The following is a 19,356-nucleotide window of genomic DNA, read 5'->3' on the forward strand; positions in this document are numbered from 1 at the left end:
CTGCACATCCATGATGCGAATCTCCCGTTCCACCACATCCCAAAGATGCTCTATTGGATTGAGATCTGGTGACTGTGGAGGCCATTTGAGTACAGTGACCTCATTGTCATGTTCAAGAAACCAGTCTGAGATGATTCCAGCTTTATGACATGGCGCATTATCCTGCTGAAAGTAGCCATAAGATGTTGGGTACATTGTGGTCATAAAGGGATGGACATGGTCAGCAACAATACTCAGGTAGGCTGTGGCGTTGCAACGATGCTCAATTGGTACCAAGGGGCCCAAAGAGTGCCAAGAAAATATTCCCCACACCATGACACCACCGCCACCAGCCTGAACCGTTGATACAATGCAGGATGGATCCATGCTTTCATGTTGTTGACGCCAAATTCTGACCCTACCATCCGTATGTCGCAGCAGAAATCGAGACTCATCAGACCAGGCAATGTTTTTCCAATCTTCTACTGTCCAATTTCGATGAGCTTGTGCAAATTGTAGCCTCAGTTTCCTGTTCTTAGCTGAAAGGAGTGGCACCCGGTGTGGTCTTCTGCTGCTGTAGCCCATCTGCCTCAAAGTCCGACGTACTGTGCGTTCAGAGATGCTCTTCTGCCTACCTTGGTTGTAACGGGTGGCGATTTGAGTCACTTGCCTTTCTATCAGCTCGAACCAGTCTGCCCATTCTCCTCTGACCTCTGGCATCAAAAAGGCATTTCCGCCCACAGAACTGCCGCTCACTGGATGTTTTTTCTTTTTCGGACCATTCTCTGTAAACCCTAGACATGGTTGTGCGTGAAAATCCCAGTAGATCAGCAGTTTCTGAAATACTCAGACCAGCCCTTCTGGCACCAACAACCATGCCACGTTCAAAGGCACTCAAATCCCCTTTCTTCCCCATACTGATGCTCGGTTTGAACTGCAGGAGATTGTCTTGACCATGTCTACATGCCTAAATGCACTGAGTTGCCGCCATGTGATTGGCTGATTAGAAATTAAGTGTTAACGAGCAGTTGGACAGGTGTACCTAATAAAGTGGCCGGTGAGTGTACATTGTATGGTGAAAGTAGAGCTGAGCAAAAGATGTATGTTAGATACAGGATATTTCCATAGATCTCGTGTGTAGAAACAATTACGGACCAAACCCTGAAAAGGGGGAGTAGTTATATTGAATCGATATTGAAAAATACGTGCCAGCTCTTACCAGATTAAGGGGGGTAGTAGTACTCCTCTGCCTGGGGTAGACCACGTCCCCGACGCGCGTTTCGGCTCGGGATGAGCCTTCGTCTGGGGCAGTGATGGCTAACCTATGGCACTGGTGCCAGAGGTGGCACTCAGAGTCCTTTATGTGGGCACTCAGGCCATCACCAAAAAAGACTCCAGGTATCTTCCTACAGTCCCAGTGCTGGTACAGAGGTATTTTAAAGTGACAGTGCTACCAGGGACTATTTTCTGCTTCATTGGTGTCCTCAGAGTACTGGTATCAATGAAAACTGTGACAGAGAAGAGTATAAATCATAAATTAAATTTCTGTGTTGGCACTTTGCAGTAAATAAGCGGGTCTATGTTGTAGTTTGGGCACTCAGTCTCTAAAAGGTTTGCCATCACTGGTCTGGGGGGTGAATCGGTTGTTTCTACACACGAGATCTATGGAGATATCCTGTATCTAACATACATCTTTTGCTCAGCTCTACTTTGACCATACAATGTATATTATTCACCCTCCTCTTTTTTTATTGTATGTTATACTTTTCATCCACATGTTAGTGTCAGTTTCTATATATGTGTAGCATTAATAAAGATTAAATTTTATTATTACCCAATCATGTTTTTGTCCATTTTCCCCTCCAAGTAAGGGGTACCCTTTGTTGTCCTTTAATAAAGAGTATAACCCTTTACCGACATGTGACGTAATAGTACATAGCTCACGGCCTGAGCCCTCTCCATGCAAGGTGGGTGTTAACCCCTCAATTTACACCAGCATGGGCACCGCCATACTGGCTTAGATCTTGGCTCCCCGTGGCGTCATTGGGGAGCGGCGATCTGTTACCATGACAGCCTTGGGTCATACAAAGTCTTGTTTTCACACATTCATTACAATGTGCAATTTGCACATTGTAATAAATGATGTGGTAAATCCCCATATACTGCCATACTGTAGCAAGGCAGTATGTGGTAAGATCAAACAACCAACCTAGGGGTAAAGTACCCTAGGGGGTTTGCGGGGAAAAACAAAAAATTAAAATCAACCCCCCCTTTCCTTGAACTGATATGAATATAAATAAACAGAAAAAATCATAAACATGTTATATATCGCCGCATCCCAAAATGTCCGATCTATTAACATACATTCCCAGTTATTCCCGGGGTTTAACTCCCTAACGGAAAATAGCACACAAAGTCGAAAATGCCACTTTGCCTTTTTGAAAAAATAATTTAAAAATGCTATAAAATGTGATTAAAATAATTACAGTCCTCAAAATGGTAGCATTGAAAAAGTAAATTTTCAGATTGTTTTAATTTTTACAAATATATTAAAACATTTTAAAACCTATATAAAGTTGGTATCCCCGTGATCGCATAGACCCAAAAATAAAGGAGACATGTCATTTGGCGCAGTGTAAGCTGTAGAATCCAAGCCCACAAGAAAATGCATTTTTTCACCAATTTCACTGCATTCGGAATTTTTTTCCCTACATTCAGTGATCGGCATGAAAAATTAAATACTGTCAACATGAATTGCATTTAGTTACGCAGAAAACAAGCCCTCACAAAGCTCTTTACATGGAAAAATAAAAAAGTTATAGATTTTTGAAGGTGGGGAGTAAAAAATGTTAACACAAAAACAAAAAAGGGTTTCGGTGTTAAAGAGCACCTGTCACCATGAAAAACGGCATTAGTGCTAAAACAAACGCGGTATCGTTACAATGTTAGCGTTATCGGAAACCTCCGCAAACACCGCTGCGCTGTACATTACAAACACCGGACTGCACTCAAAGCAATCCAGCGTATTCATGAGGGAGCAGGATTAGAGGCCGTGATGGCTACATGACAAGCGGCAGTCACCGCCAGCCTATGAAGTGAGCGGTCCAGGGAAGAGGCAGCGCCTCGGACCAACCCCTTACTACAAACTAAGTATGTAGTGTACAGCTCAGCAGTGTTAGTTATCGTTATCGGAGATTTCCGATAAATCTAACATTGTAACACTGCCGGGTTTGTTTTCTACTAAAGTAAGCAGCTCCTAGTGCCGTTTTTCAGGGTGACAGGTTCTCTTAAAGGGAGGGACATGAATCAGGAGGAAAGATTGAGGAAAAGATGACTTGTGCCGGTAGCTCCCTGCCAGCAGCCTGTGGTCTAAGTAAAAGAATTCATGAAAAAGAACTGGATTTATTTTTTGTTGCTAACAAAGGCATTTTTTTTTGGAACTTATCTTCAGGTAAACATGAGCTCCCTGATGACAGGATTCTTTTAATGCTTGGATACCTTTAAATTCCTTTGTCAGAAGTATGAATAAATCCAGTGCTTTTCCATCAATTATTTTACCTGGCTCCCTACCAGCCACGTGTTGTCCAATGGCACAAGTTTTCCTAAATTCCTCCTCATTCATGGCCCTTCCTCAGCCTCCCCCGGCTCCCTTGCCCCCTGGATTATTTTTTGAAATAAAAATACCACAGGTTATTGGAACTTCAGGTAAACATGACCTCCCTGATGACAGGTTCCCTTTGATATGGGTTGAGCTTTCTTTTAGCCATACAGATTTCTTAGAGATGGAATAATCACACAACCTTCTATGTAATCACAGCCACTTTGTAAGGAACCATATTTTGCCCTAAAAGCATTTAGTGTAAAATCATTTTACAGACCATGGTTGTGTGCATGAGCCCATACTTTCAGTCTTTGCTTCAAACAACATTCTTGCTAGTAACTTTGTAAGATCCCATAAGAGCATAGTAGGATGAACCTTCCTTTAAAAAAATATTTTCCTGCATTATGGCTTCTGCTACTATGGTGCGTACAAAGTTCTACAGATAAAGGAACTTTCTTCCTAAAAGTGGATCACTTTTGCTTAGTCAATAAGGACTTAGTGCTGTGCACTCTAACCCTTTGTTGCACAGAAGAAGCCATTTTCATGGAGTCTTTCTTTTTAGGGGATGTGGCTTTAGCTTTCCAAAACAGAAGTTGAGCATCTTCCCCACCAGTTATCAAAAATTCATCGCCTCCACACCAGAAGACTGACCGCACAGTAGCCGTGTGTCCTCCAGCAAGGTTTTTTAAATGTGTAACCTGACCTCTATTACACTTAAACAAACTAATGTCACCATTGTGGGACCCTCCTAGGAGCAGCAAAGTATTCTGTTTTTCATGGTAGAATCCATCGACCAGGTAGTCAACGTGACATTCACTAACATGTTCTCTCATATCATCTACTTTACAGAGCGTGATCGCTTCCTCTGTGTCCACTTGAGCAATATCCCACCAGAGAAAACCTTCATCGTGCGTCAGGCAATACACTTGCTTAAAATCCCTTCCTGCCCACCCAATCATATTCACAGAGGAGTCAGAATTGCAGGTGGAGGTTAATGCATCATCTTCATTATTTTCATTAATATCAAACACATTAACTAAACCATCAGTGGAACCAGTGGCCACCAAGCTCGGGTTAGTAGGATGGAAGCGAACTTGAGTGACATCATCATTGTGGGACTCTGAATAAGCCCCGAGAGGCTCTTTAGACTCAGTATTTGCAATATATCTTCCATCCCAAAAGACCAGAAAAGCATCACTTTCTACTTTCTCTGTGCCAGCGCAGACTACAAGGTCATTACAGCTGACATCGAAGCTGATGAAGACATTAGAAGGGTAACCCGTGTACACCTGCACAGCTCCAGGACCGGATGATCGAGCGTCCCAAAGTTTTACAGTACCATCGCTGCACGCTGAAAATACCAGATTTCCGTTTGTGTGGGAGAAACGTACGCCGCTTAGCACATCGGGACGTGCATTATATTCTTGTAGACAAGTCATGGTTTCCTTGTTATATAATCTAATTGTTTTATCTGAACACAAAATTGCAACTGTCTGACTATTTTGTTCCTCCGTCGATTTCGACACATCAATGTCAAGTATATAAGTTGTGCTGTCTTTCATGGTTGAACGCTTTGCAATGCTAAGATGTAAAAGCTGCTCCTCTAAAGCTTCCATGGTGAAGACAGGTCTTCTGATCTTCCCTTTTAGATCTATTTAAAACATAAGAAAAGATAATAAATTAATGTAAGTCAACACGCATGACAGAAAACATACACAGGATTATTTCTGGTACTGGGGAGGAATCTTACAGATCAGCTAGAGAAGTCATTATACTGGAGCAGCAGGATGTTCTGCCTGTCACCTTTACATTCAAGGAATGGTCTCCAACTTTCCACATCTTTCCATACGTTGTGAAGCTAGCCAGGGCAGGCTCAAAGTTATATACCTTCTAGGAACATGTATGAAACAAATCCTCTTATAATTCACTTTATTATGAGTGGGAGATTCACTGGTCCTACATAAAGGTGTCACAGCACGTGTGCCAACATTAAATGAGGGGAACAAAACAAACAACACCACCACTTCCACCTCTTTCCAACCACTGGCACACAAAGCCCTATTCATTAAAGCCAAGGATAGATGCTGCATTTTCCACCGAATGCAGTTTTAAAACTTGAACCTTGGGCACCCAATTCCAACATTGTGAAAGGAGGTGCTCCAAAAGCCAAGTCAATGCCCTGGGGCCCTAATGGCCTAATCTACCTAAATTTTAAAGCTCTGCCAAATTTCTGAGAAGCAGAGCATTAACGATTACTAATGAAGGTATGTTTGGCTTCAATACGAGGGGATATTTGTGTGGCATTGCCAGATGTGGTGGTAAACTCCCTATAAGAGCCACCAACGGGGGATTCCAATTGGTAATCACCTACATTATCATAATGAAGAACATAGCTCTAAGGCTACCTGCATATGTGGACCAGTGTGTCATCAGTGTGCGAGGTTCGGTCACATGCCAATGACAGTAGAAAAGACTACCAGAGGCGTAAACAGGGGCAGGAATAGGAGCTACTCTAAAATTTGTGGCTTGGGCATGCGGCTCACACATGTGTATGAGCCCATGGAAATACATGGGGCTTTGTGCTGCCCAGTAAAACAACGGCTTTAACGCAGCCAAAGAAAAAAAAAAAAGACCATTGGTGTGCAATAGGCCCAACACGAACCTACCTATCTTAAGACTACAGTCTTTAGTATGATTGACTTCTTACAATCAACAATCCAATAATATAGACTCATCTGCCACAGGCCTGTTATACAATTTGTACAAGTAGTCCCATGCTCATTCATGCCAAATATTTGCACTCACTAGGTTTACCTGTACCAGTAACAATTTTTACAGTGCACAAGTAGTCTGGGGACCAATGAGCTTCTGTACATGTATGAGGCAGCTAGCTCGCATACTATCACATGAGGCTGGATATGCCCTACATACACAATTCTTTAAATAAAATCTTCCATCAAAATGAAGCATGATAAACCAGAGACACTTGCTCATAGATCCAGGCACTGTGACTGTGGTAATCTTTTTTTTTATATCCGTTATCCATGGCCGCCTCCCTTCTAAAGTCAGCGTTTAGAATTATGCAAATTAGCCTGAAGGGCTCCTAAGGGTGTTAACAGAGCTCCTGTAAACTTCTGTAGTTGCACAGGCTGTTACACCGTCTCATCCACCCCCTCTGTGCCTGATACAATCTCACTGCAGTTTCAAGCACACTGTAGGAAAGTGGGTGAGGGGTTGCTCCTACACATCTGCAGCACAGAGGGGCTCTGGTAACACCAGCAGGAGCTCTTTAGACTCATTGGCATAATTTTAAAAGTTGTTTTTAGAAGGGAGTAACTCAAATCTATGAGTAAATGTCTCTGTTTATGAAAATCAATCTCAAAAGTGTATCAATATGCCATTATATTCAATGTGTTTTATTATAACACATCAAGTACAAGTTGTAAATTTGTAACCACCAACCTATTTGTCAAGTGTCACAGATGACATGACAGAAGTGAAATCATATTCTATATTGTGTCGAGGAACTCAGCGTTACACACACGCACAGACTAACAAGCAGCAATGACTGCAGGCATCTGTAATTAGAAGACACAGACTCCCTCGAGACGTCTGATCATTTTAGTCGAGTCTTTCCAATAACTTAATTAATGTAATTTGTCACATGAGGTTCAGAATCGCTGGGCCAAAAAGATTCCTAAAAATCACCACAAAACAGAGCCTGATTATCTTTAATTGGCCTACAGCATTTAAAGGCATTTTACTTGATTTCAGTGTATTTCTTATGCCAATACCTCATGGTTTCACATGATATTAGGAATAATATATATATCTTTTTCCACTTTATATTTATTTTCTTTGTGCTGCAAAGAGGAACCGTGCAAAATTTATCCTCTGGGCGCATAGAATTACATTTATATTTATTAATTTTGTTGTGAAATCTCTGCATTCTTGGGTCATATATACCATATATACTCAAGTATAAGCAGAGTTTTTCAGAACAAATAAATGTGCTGAAAAACCTCACCTTGGCTTATACCAGAGTAAAAAAAAAACAAAAAAAACACGACAATATGTGTACGACGCCCCCCGGTAGGTCCTCTTCTTCTATACAGTGATGCTCTGGCATCGGCTACGTGTCTCTGCGATGTCAGTCACAGGCATCACGGCGTTAGCCTCACGCTGACATTCTAATGTGTGGACTGGTGGGCTATACACCACATGAGCTATACATACGGTCCTGGATGGTTCCCACAGTCATCCAAAATATAGTGTTCAGAAATCAAAATGCAATATGACCAGAGCTCACAAAATATATAATTCTCTTCAATTTCTTTTCTCCTTCAGCATGCATATAAAAAACCATTTTCTTATAACCAATAAAGTGATACGACCAAAATCTTCAATGAGAATAAGATGACTATCAGACACAAATCCGCTGCAATTTTATTTTTCCTTAAATATCCCCCATAGCCCGATTTACTATAGAGAAAAGATATACACGGACATAGTGTAGACAGTTTAAAAAGATCATAAAATGTATTATTCAAACTTCTCACATAAAAATGGTAAACATGCGCACGTTACAAATCCACAAGGACGCCAGGACTTTTGGGCACTATTTTCCATTGTAGGGTCCACTGCCGGGAATAACAGTTTTTATGTATTGATAGATTTGGACTTTTGGAACTCAATAAAACGCAATAAAAAGACCGAGCAAACTACATACAAGTTGAAATGAGACGTTCTGCTCTGAGTCACAAAGCAACAATTCTACATTTAGAAGTTTAATTAAAAATGGGATCTAAACTGATTCATTCTGTGCTTGCGCAACATTACTCAGATGACAGCAGCAAGATCAGCATCTGAAAGCATGACTACATACATCTTCCTATATGCAAATGTGAAGGCGGCCCAAGTGTTGATCAATCTCTTTCACTTAAAGAGAACCTGTCACCAGATTTTGACCACCCTGACTATCAATGCCTACTGATAAAGGGTTACAAGTCCTCCACATATCACCTAAAATTAGCTGCCAGTGGGGCACTGTACCTGAATTACAGACATTTTTCTGATATTCAAATTTTCTTTTTTGACTCATGTCTGGTATCTCTGACTCTTCTCTATCTAAGGCTGGCAGTGAGCCACACCCCCTTATTCTGACTGACAGCTCTGGGTCTCTTCAAATCACTGCCCTGCATCCTTGTACTTGTGGACCATCTGCTAATATTCAACTACAGACATATAAAGCTCTATGTACAGATGGGAAATATTGTGTACATTTTTTTTACACTGTGCCTTGTAATACATTCATGACATGTGACTAGTGACATCATCGCAGGTCCTAAAGCCTTCTAAGAATAGAAAACTGTCCACCATGTATGTGACTACATGAAATCACAGCAGCCGTGACTTTGTGGTCAGATACATGGGGTACAGTTTGCCATTGTTAACAGGCTAAAGGACCTGAGATGATCTCACTCTGGTCACATGACATGAAAGGAGGCATAAGGCATGTGGAGTATTAGATGGGAGGGGCCGGATGAGTAGGATGCTACAAGAAAAAAAAAATGATTTATGTAGATGTAAGCGAAGCAATTTTTAACTAAAAGAAGGGTGGCTGTTAATAGGGCTCTATAGGAACCTGTCACTGGCTGTAAATCTGCTGACAGGTTCCCTTTAATACAGGCAGATTAGGGATAATCCCACGTGTTGTACGCATATTAAATCCGTAGCCTATATTCCTAACTAAAGTAGTAAGCAATATAATGAGAGAAAGAAGCAACATATCATCCGGTAACCTCATGGGATACAGTTTGCTATTGTTAAGAGGCTAAAGGACCCGAGATGACCTCACTCTGGTCACATGACATAAACAAGACAAATAAGGAGGCGTAAGGCATGTGGAGTATTAGATGGGAGGGGCCAGATGAGTAGGATGCTACAAGAAAAAAAATGTGATTTATGTGGATGTAAGTGAAGCAATTTTTAGCTAGAAGAAGGGTGGCTGTTTAAGGGCTCTATAAGAATTTGTCACTGGCTGTAAATGTGCTGACAGGTTCCCTTTAATACTGAGAAATTTGTTAACTTGTGTTGACACTTTGCTGCTTATAAATTAGCAGAGGACCCCGCTTTATGCCACAGTTTTCTTGTTTCAGGGTGATCCCAACTTTCAAGGGGTTTTCCTGTTTGGACAATCTTCATTTACGGAACAGCTCTCCTTGCCAGTCAAGCTCTGCCAAGTCAGCTGCTCAGCGGAAACTGTTCAACCACCACTCGAGAGTCAACTATCAAGTAAACTTCATTACCCACAACATATGCCAAGCCCACTAGGGTACTGTAAATACAGCTTTGTTAACACATCCATAAAAAACTTGGCAGGAGAATTACGGTAATATGTTACACAGATATCAAAGTTAACAGTTGTCTGCTCTGTCGATTATAGCCCTTAAATACCTGCTCAGATTATATTCGCCAAGTGCTTGATTAGCAGCTTTTTGCCGTGAAATTTGAGCAACGCAACCTTAGAAAACGGCCGGGCTTGGAGCCAGCGTCAGGTCAGTACTGGGTGACATTGTATCTAATGATAGACTCTCACAGTATATGTTACATATAACATTTCAGCTCTTCCTTTATCCATACAACCCATCTACCCGAGTCAAGGTTTTTCTGCACTGTGCAGGTGACTGGAAGTGCATATAATTGCCTGCAATAGCAGAGAATTGCCCTGGAAATTTGGCATAAATTATGTGTTGTAATGGGCACACCTGGGAAAACCAGGTTCATACACAGAAGATTACATAGGGACCATGTCAAGTAGGAAGGTTTCTTACCACAGATCAATAATGTGTTTTCTGCTGACTTTGAGTGAATACAAGGCCAGGGAAAAAATAGGATGTAATAACAGGCTGTGTCTGTGACATTGAGATTTGTAAACCTGTGGCCAGGCAGATTAGGGATAATCCCACGTGTTGTATGCAGATTAAATCCACAGCCTATATTCCTAACTAAAGTATTATGCAATATGATGAGAGAAGGAAGCAACATATCATCCGGTAACCTCTGATAAGAAAAGTCAAGCAGTAATACATATAAATAAAGTACAGGTTACGTACAAGATAGATTCCATAGGATTGTTCTTAAATTTAATTTGTATGCAAGTCAAAACTGTGTATTATAAAATTGTTGCTCCAGACAAAATTTTTTTTTTGTTTTAGTAACAACTTGAGTTTCAACATTTTTTGCTTTACTGGGACAAATGATTATCAATAAAGCTTAATTACAGACACCTTACAGCTGGGACTAAAGTAAAGCACCCAGAGAGCTTCACCAGAGGTCACAAAATTTACTATTAAGTAAAGCAGTTTCTGTGACCCTTTTCTGCTTTTCCCCTGCAGTGAGCAGTGCATCTGAAAGCCTTCGAGGTCCACCCACTTCAGACAAATAAGGAGGCTAATAATTAACTCCTGCCATAAAAGGATAATATTTTTCTCACAGACTATTCAGATTGTAAGTAGATCACAGACAGTCCCTGGAGAGTGTAAAAAGTTAAGTCATTAGAAACATAATCAGAATCTCTCATCTTTGAGCCGTCAATGGAAACAGGACAGAAAACTAATTTACACAAACTACTTAAAAGGGGATTTCCCATGAAGGCAAGATTCTTAAACAAACTCAGGATAACAAAATAACACATTCTCTAATTCAATGTGATTAACAAAAATACAGCATCTCACAGATTTAATTCCAACCTGTCTATCAGTCCTGGTGTACACAATTTCAATTGCCCCTGGTGTCCAACCCTGGATCTTCTGACTTTGGGATTGGCAGACATCTTGTTCTCCTGCCTGATGCTAAGCTCTTCTCTGCATATTGCAGCAAACACCCACCGGTAACACCAGCGATTCCCATGATGTCATCGGGAAACGTCAATCTGTTGCTATGCCAGCTTCTGGTCACACAAAGAACCTAGGCTGCCTCTTTTCACTCAATGTGTACACTGTAGTATGGCAGTATATGGTAGGATGAGACAACCTAGGGTTAAAGTACCTCAGGCTTTCTGAAAAATAAAAAAAATAAAAATCTAAAATTCAAAATCACACTACCTGTCCCTAGAACCAATTTTGCTAAATATATAAAAAAAAAAAAAAAAAAAAACAATAAAAAAGGTATTCAAAAGGCTGTACAGTCCTAAAAATGGTAGCATTGAAAACATCATCAAAAGGTGCAAAAAATGACATTGCACACAGTTCCATACGCTGAAGTATGAAAAAGTTATTAGTGCCAGAATATGGCAAAATAAAACCTATATAAATTTGGTATCCCCGTGATCGCACCAACCCAAAGAATAAAGTAGACATGTCCTTTTGGGCTCTCATTGAAAGCTGTAAAATCCAAGCCCACAAGAAAACCATGCAAATGAATTTTTTCACCAAGTTCACTATATTTGGAATTTTTTTTCACCACTTCCCTGTACACGGCATGGAATATTAAATACCACCACTAAGAAGTGCAATTAGTTACTCAGAAAACAGGCCCTCATATTGCTCCTTATATGAAAAAATAAAAATACATTTTGAAGGTGAAGAAGCTCCACAGGGTAGGAGCCAACTTACTCACTGGTGAAGGTCTCAGTGATGGGACCTCCATGGATCATGAGAACGGGGATCCGTTGTACCCCTGATGAACAAATTGCGAAAGTTCAGTTGCTTTATTCATCTCTATGATGCTGATGCCACTTTCTAGGGCACCAATGAAGATTGTACTTGGCCATCTCTGTTAGAGACGATTACAGCAGCCGGCGCAGGCACGCCCGGCTGTTCTGTTCATCTGGGTCACTACGGACCCGCATTCTCAAGATCCGTGGGGGTCCCATTATTGAGAATCCAACAATGAATATGTTATAATCTAACTTGCTGTCACTGTAGAAACCTTTTAAATAAGGAAGAAAGAGAGGAAGAAGAACACAGGAACAAATTTCTATGAAGTACATTACAAAGTGCATCCTATGGGATGTCTCCATAAGATAACCGATTTGTGATCTGCATAAAAGAACAGTCCCTAAAAACAAACACACAAAAAAATAAATAAAAAAAATGTAACAATGGAGAATTGAAACTTTTTCCTCCTTACGCTACCTCCACACCAAGTGGGCAGTGTAGCCCGGTTAAAATTGATCCGGTATTCTCTAAGTATTTCCAGCGAGACATGCCGGTCATCTGATAGAGCCCTTACAGCTTTCATACTGAGCTGTCTGACAGCACATTACTAGCAACCAGATCATCTTCTGTTGGTTTGATTATTGCCCTCCATATGGGTTGACAAATTTTTTGGACCCTCCAATATAAAACGACGTATACTAAACCTATGACACTTGAAGCGCTAAAACTGCAGGCACCAAACTCTTCTCCCACAAAACAGGAAATGGCTTGGAAGCCATAGACACAGAACAGTCACTTCTATTCGTCCCGCACCAGAGAAACAGGAAAAAGATCTTCCTAATAAAAGCACACAAAGAATTTGCAAATAAAGGTGAAGGAATCAGACGGGATTTTGTCATTTCCGGAGGAATTCAGCTCATATTTATTATAGACCAACTGAGAACTTCTGGGCAGAATAAAAATAAGACATCCAGCTCCCGATATTAAAGAGAACCTGTCATGCAAAATAACCCCCCTAAACTAAATATATTTTCATAAACTGCCATTAGAGAGCATTGCCTCTATCCCTTCATTGTCCCTCTACATGCCTGTAAACCTAAGCAATGAGGTCCTAAAGCTGTATGCAAATGACCTGTGAAATGTCCAATGAAGCATTAGCATATTCAAGCTGTCCACCTTATTTATGAGTGAGAGGCACAGCCACACCCCCAGTGCTTGACTGACAGCCTGTATAATGGAGTGAGGCTGTATAATGATGTGCTTCCTGGTGCTGGCGCCCCCTGCAGCCTGTGTGTGCATGTGTGTGTGTTTAGGAGAGATACAGCAGCTCCATGCAGCCATGTTACAGCAGAACATGTCAGGTACTTGTGTAGCTGATGTCTGTGTCTCTCACCTGTATATTAGGAGGATGCAGCATGTCAGCAGATGCAGCACACACACTAGCCATGCTTTACTATACACTACACACAGACATGAGCAGGGGGAGGAGAGGGGAGGGGGAACAGGGGTGACATCACTGCCTCTGACCATGTGACCAGCCTCATTTACATAATAAAGAATAGATGATTTTACAATGATTAATGTATGAAATAACTAGATAAAGGCTGGGATGGGATCCTTGTGAGCTGCTCCAACAGGTAGAGGTGACAGGACTAGTGACACAGACCTGATGACAGGTGTCCTTTAACATCACAGACTCGTCCCAGGGCTGGTAATCCCCGTCGTATCAAGTGGGAGCATTTGTCATGGAATATACATGTTATACAAGCAGTGCGTGCTTGGGAATTTAAAGGGAACTTTAAACTTTATGTGAAATCACGTCCCTACCACGTTAGTAGTTTAGTGGGGTAAAATCTGGCGACAGGTTCCCTTTAGAAGAATTGTATGGTTACCCTAAATATACATATTCACATATTCAAGTGACTTGGTTTTAATGCAAAACACCGGGTTCTGCTTACCGATCGCATGCGTTTCCCAAGGCCCGCCCCCGTACCCTACGCTGTGTTTGTAAACGCAACGCTAGCAGTACGTGTGACCGCACCCTAAATAGTAAAACCCCATAAAATACCCCATTATAGAAACTACAACCCTCAATGTATGAGAAACCAACTTAAAAAACTTTGTTAACCCTTTAGTTGTTTCACAGGGGTTAAAACAAAATGGAGGTGGAATTTACAATTTGTCATTTTTTTTTGGAGCTATACATACATTTTTTTCACAATCGATTAAATGACGAAAAGCTCTGCAAAGTTTGATACCCAATTTATCCAGAATATGTAGACACCCCATATGTGTTGGTAAACTGCTGTATGGGGACACGGCCGGGTATATACGGGAAGGAGGCGCCATCCAGAGCAGAATTACATTGTCACATTTACAGGCTATAAAAGGTTTGTTTTGTAATGAGGACATATGGGGGCTTATTTTTTCAGAATCCATTTTTACAGGCACATCTTTTAGAGGAGTTAAATAGCTAATTAATGAGATTTTATTAACTCGTTATTGGTAGGGATAAGAAAATCCTTAATTCTGGTTTAGCGTTTTTAGCATTATTTTGTTGGCCATTCACTGTACCATAAAAATAATATGTTATCTTTATTCTATGGGTCACCGTGATTAACGCGATACCCCATTTGTTTGTTAATGCACGCGGAAACCCATTATGACAGCGACGTAATTGGACAAATCTCCTCTACTTGGCTGTTGTATTGCATTTGAAAACACATCCGTTAATATCATGGGTGAATGCACATGGGGGGGTTTATACAGTTCCTAAAAAAACATTTTTAGATTGCACTATAGACATAGTTAGGAGGATAGCAGTATTTTCTTTTGCTTTATGTCAACTGGAACAAAGGCGTTTTCTTTTTGCCTTTTTTGCCTAGAGCACAGTTCTAACCACGAGGCTGCAATGTTAAAAGTCACCAGGATCACAATGCTGAGTGCTGAGCACTTTGAAAGCCACATACGATGATAGATTTCCGTTTTTAACTTAACTCTAGAGACGTTTATTAGAAATACATAGGATCTGCAGCCCAATAAGAATTTAATCAAAAAAAATATATAAGGTATATGTAAACACAAGATACACCCTGCTATAGTAAGGATCATACATGTTGGGGATCATCATGCCCAAATGCTATTCCTTACTCTTGATACAGAACTGGGAAGGTCAGGCTTATACAAACCTAAGCCATCATTGTCAAGAAAGGCTGCAGGGAGGATGTACAATGAACTGGATGCCCATTAAAACAAGTAACCAACTGTGTTATGCTTGGTCAGAGGAAGTCTGCCAGTCTTGAGGATGAAATTTGCATTGGCTGCCGTTCTAGAACATCTATATTACAGCGGCGGTATGGTTGGATTACACTTTAACTACTGCATATTTTCTCTGAGCCCTGCACACGAGTTACTACAGCATATGCAATTTCACACATGTGGTAAAGCACGAATTATGAATGGGGATCCCTGCTGATCTCATTACATAGAACTTTTGGAACAGCAGCACCACCTAGTGGACAAATTGAGTAGTAACTGCTACTGTAAACTTCAGATTTTTACACAATTAATAATTTATCAGATAGATTTATTTAACTTTTTCTATGTTTAGAGTAAGAGACAAAAAAGTTTGAAGCAAGTTCGATGCTTCACAATTGCTCATGTGCAAGGGCCCTTTTACCCTAACAATTCAAGCTCTGCTGTTCTTATCCATCTTGCTGGTATATTTTTAGTGCAGTGATGATGTAGCCACTGCCCTCCATGTGCCCATTACATCCATTCAGTGGTCTAAGCAGTTTGAAGCTTTGTGGTAAGGGCTAGATAGGTGGCACTGGAGTAGCGGAACAATTTGACATGCTTTGTGCAGCGCTGCGTAATCTGTGTGCGCTTTATAAATAATAATTATTATTATTATAATAAATTGGCAATTAACGCTTCTACCTATTATTTTATGTTTTTACTCTGTTATAAAAATGTTATGCTGAAAAATCCCTTTAGATATTTTGTGCACACAGTGTAACCAAGTCTGCACTGCAACCCATAAGTGTCACTGAAACTATCACATTCATCAGTTTGGCACTTCAACAGCAACAGATTATAGAAATATTCACCTCTAGAAGCAACATTTTAGTGGAGAATATCTTCCTTCTGTCAAATCTATGGGAATCAAACAAAAATAATAATCCACTGTGCAAAACTCAGACATATACAGAGGTAGAGGCCTATAGATATGTAAAGGGGCAACTTGGGGTTTCTAGTAGGGTCACATCTCTTTTTTGTGACACATTCTGCATGTACACCAGATAAGAGCCCATCTCACACGCCGAGTGTGTCCATTGACATATACAGTCAGACAGGGGCTCTTTTTTGGAAGAAGAAGAAAGTATACGGTCCAGCCAGTCTCCAGATCACCAATAATTTCTTTATTTCAAAGTTGCATAAGAAGATAAAAAATCCACTCAGACAGACGGTTAAAGATGTCTACGCGTTTCGGACAGACAACCTATCCTTTGTCAGCCATGTTCCCTCCTGCTGAGAAGGAGGCTATTGGAGGCGTACACTCTGGGAGATCTCTAGTAATTTCACTGTCCATATGGGGGAAACACCTTGAAAATCATCCGCAGAAAATAACTGGCTGCACCAATGGGATACAGCTTAGCCCTCCATTGTAAAGACAACCCAGGACGTAGCCTTACAACGTGGTGTGACGGTGGCCTAAATATACACAAATAGTTTAATATTTTTCATTTACATTAGAACATCAGAACACTGAAAATATGGACATTACCTTTAAGAAGTGACCACTCTCCAGTAACATCTGCACTGCAAACGGAAAGCAGAACCAAAATGCAAAGTTTGATTGTGTCCCGACTACACACAATTTAACAACAACATAAAACCTTCATATCCTGTAATGCTCAGCTGAGGAGGGACTACAACCCCCAGCAGACCTTAACTCCTCGTATCCAGCTAGAGTAATGTAAGACTAATACTATACATCCGCTTACCTCCCTATGGGCAGGCACCGGTATAAGCACAAGCTGTCAGTGGCCCCCTAGATTCTCAGTAAGCAACCAGTGGACCCCATGTGCACAGTACAGGAGGACATATTGGACACCGCGCAGGCGCAGTACGATGCGTTCCATTTCACTAGCTCCGCCCAGTATCCCCTGGATTGGTCAAATTGTACAGATACTAGGAAACTATGTGGGCGTGTCCGCTGTGATGACGTACAGCGCCCCGCTCATTCAGGAAATGAGTGCTCCGAATGTGCTTTGTCAATAAAGCTTATTGTGAGAATATGAACTGTATGTTTTGTATGAGACAGCAACGTCCTCTGCCAACACACAGCTAATATGGCTGACCTCTATCCTCCCTGTGCCCTATATTTTGTCCCTGCATGAGGAACTGTACCCTTATCAGTCCTTCCAAGAGATTCTTAAAGTGACATGCCCCAAATCCACATAAAAGTTATGTGTGACAGTACAATATATGTATATGCATTGTATTATAAAGTCATAGGAATTAAACACTACAAAGTGTTAAACCTGTAGTTATTGTTCCCAATTACTCCACATAATTCCCACAGTAAGTGTTGCAATGTCTCAATTGCTTTCACATCTTGCTTCCACATACTTTTGAGAAATACTGACAAAAATGTTATTCCTTAAACCAAGGCCATAGCCCTGGCTCTTATTCTGCCTCCTTCCAGAGTTTAATACCCACCTTAATTGCCATTTCACATATTACAATGCCCCCTTCCTGTGGCCAGCCCCCCCCCAGGTAGCAGAACATATCGGTAAGCGCTGCCACACTGTGGCACTTAGAGGTCCGATCGCTGTTTTGTGTATCCCTTATGAATACACAAAACTGCTGCAAGATATGACCAGAGATCGGACCGCTAAGTGCCACGGTGTTTCAGGGCTTATTGGTTTGTTCTGCTACCACGATGGTTTAGACAATGGCGTCAATGGAAGAGGGTTTGGGACAATATTTCATTAGTATATAAAGCTAGTCCTCCTTTTTTAGCGGACAGGTGTACTTTAGGGTCTCCTCCTGCAGTCCCAAGTCACCCAGGAGAGGCCTTGATCAGTGCTATTTTAAATCGACACATACTTGGCGGCCTGGGATTGCAGTGGGTACGAGAATATGTGGACAGAGCTGGACTACCACTGGAGCACCTGTTCCTGCTCCAGATTCTTCCTGAACCCAAGAGTGAAGCTGCAATAATAATCCAAATTTCTCCTTCTGCTTTCCACTGTATTGGTATCATCAGGCTGCAGATATGATTGAAAGCTGTGACAATGCAGGGAGCAATAAGTTACTGCTTAATTGCCATGTTGGCACTTCAATATAAATAAGTGGTCTTTTGCTGTAGTTTGGGCACTCCGTCTCTAAAGGCTTCGCCATCTCTATCCAAATGTAACTTAGCAACTTATAACGCATACCTCCCAACTTTTGGGCGAGAGAAAGAGGGGCAAAAGCCCCTCCCCCTTTTCTAAACCACGTCAATTGTCTTACCCGCAAGCATAGTATAATATCGACCTTAATGGCCCCTACGTAGTATAATGCCCCCTTACATTGGCCAACCTCTTTAATTTTATCCTCCCTTTACATTTGTTTTTTTTATTTATCTACCCAAACTTACACATAATACTACCTGAACTCCTACCCCCACTCCTCCTCAAATGGTGTGGCCCCTGTTCTCTATCTTTCGCTACCTGTAGTCTCCTGTTCTCCAGCCTCCTCCTGTTCTCCAGCCTCCTCCTGCCCCCAGCCTCCTCCTCCGGTCCTCCAGCCTCCTCATGTTGCCCAATGTCCCCCAGCTTCCTCCTGTCCTCTAGTCTCCTCCTGTGGCCCCCTATCCTCCAGCCTCCTCCTGGTTCCGATGCTCTGCAGCTCTTATCTACGGGACCAGGAGTAGGGAGACATTGGGAACCCGGGACATTCTCCCAGCCAGCCGTGGCTGCGGGACAGAGCCCAACAATCGGGACTGTCCTGCTAAATCCAGGACAGTTGTATAATGTCCCTCTTTCCTATAGCACTCTCACATATAATGCTCCTCCAACTTTTAATACCCCTTACACATAATGCCCTCTTTACTTTTGGTCCCCCACT

General features: G+C 41.4%; 1 protein-coding gene across 3 annotated transcripts; it reads right to left on the bottom strand.

The window, feature by feature from the left end:
- Positions 1-1,953: 1,953 nt before the first annotated feature.
- On the bottom strand, positions 1,954-17,398 carry WDR89 (WD repeat domain 89). 3 transcript variants are annotated; one of them, XM_072115847.1, is made up of 3 exons: positions 17,247-17,398; positions 17,027-17,061; positions 1,954-5,231 (listed from the first exon to the last, which is right to left on the bottom strand). In XM_072115847.1, the coding sequence occupies exon 3, from the start codon at positions 5,194-5,196 to the stop codon at positions 4,051-4,053; it is 1,146 nt and encodes a 381-aa protein (XP_071971948.1). In that variant the 5' UTR covers positions 5,197-5,231; positions 17,027-17,061; positions 17,247-17,398; the 3' UTR covers positions 1,954-4,050. The 3 variants fall into 3 exon arrangements, 2 of the variants coding, with proteins under 2 accessions (XP_071971948.1, XP_071971947.1); XR_011848850.1 differs by lacking the exon at positions 1,954-5,231 and adding an exon at positions 16,660-16,953; XM_072115846.1 differs by lacking the exon at positions 17,027-17,061 and having other exon boundaries at positions 1,957-5,231.
- Between the last annotated feature and the right edge of the window lie 1,958 nt (positions 17,399-19,356).

Source organism: Engystomops pustulosus, chromosome 7, assembly GCF_040894005.1.
Source record: "Engystomops pustulosus chromosome 7, aEngPut4.maternal, whole genome shotgun sequence".
In the NCBI taxonomy this organism is placed as follows: domain Eukaryota; kingdom Metazoa; phylum Chordata; class Amphibia; order Anura; family Leptodactylidae; genus Engystomops; species Engystomops pustulosus.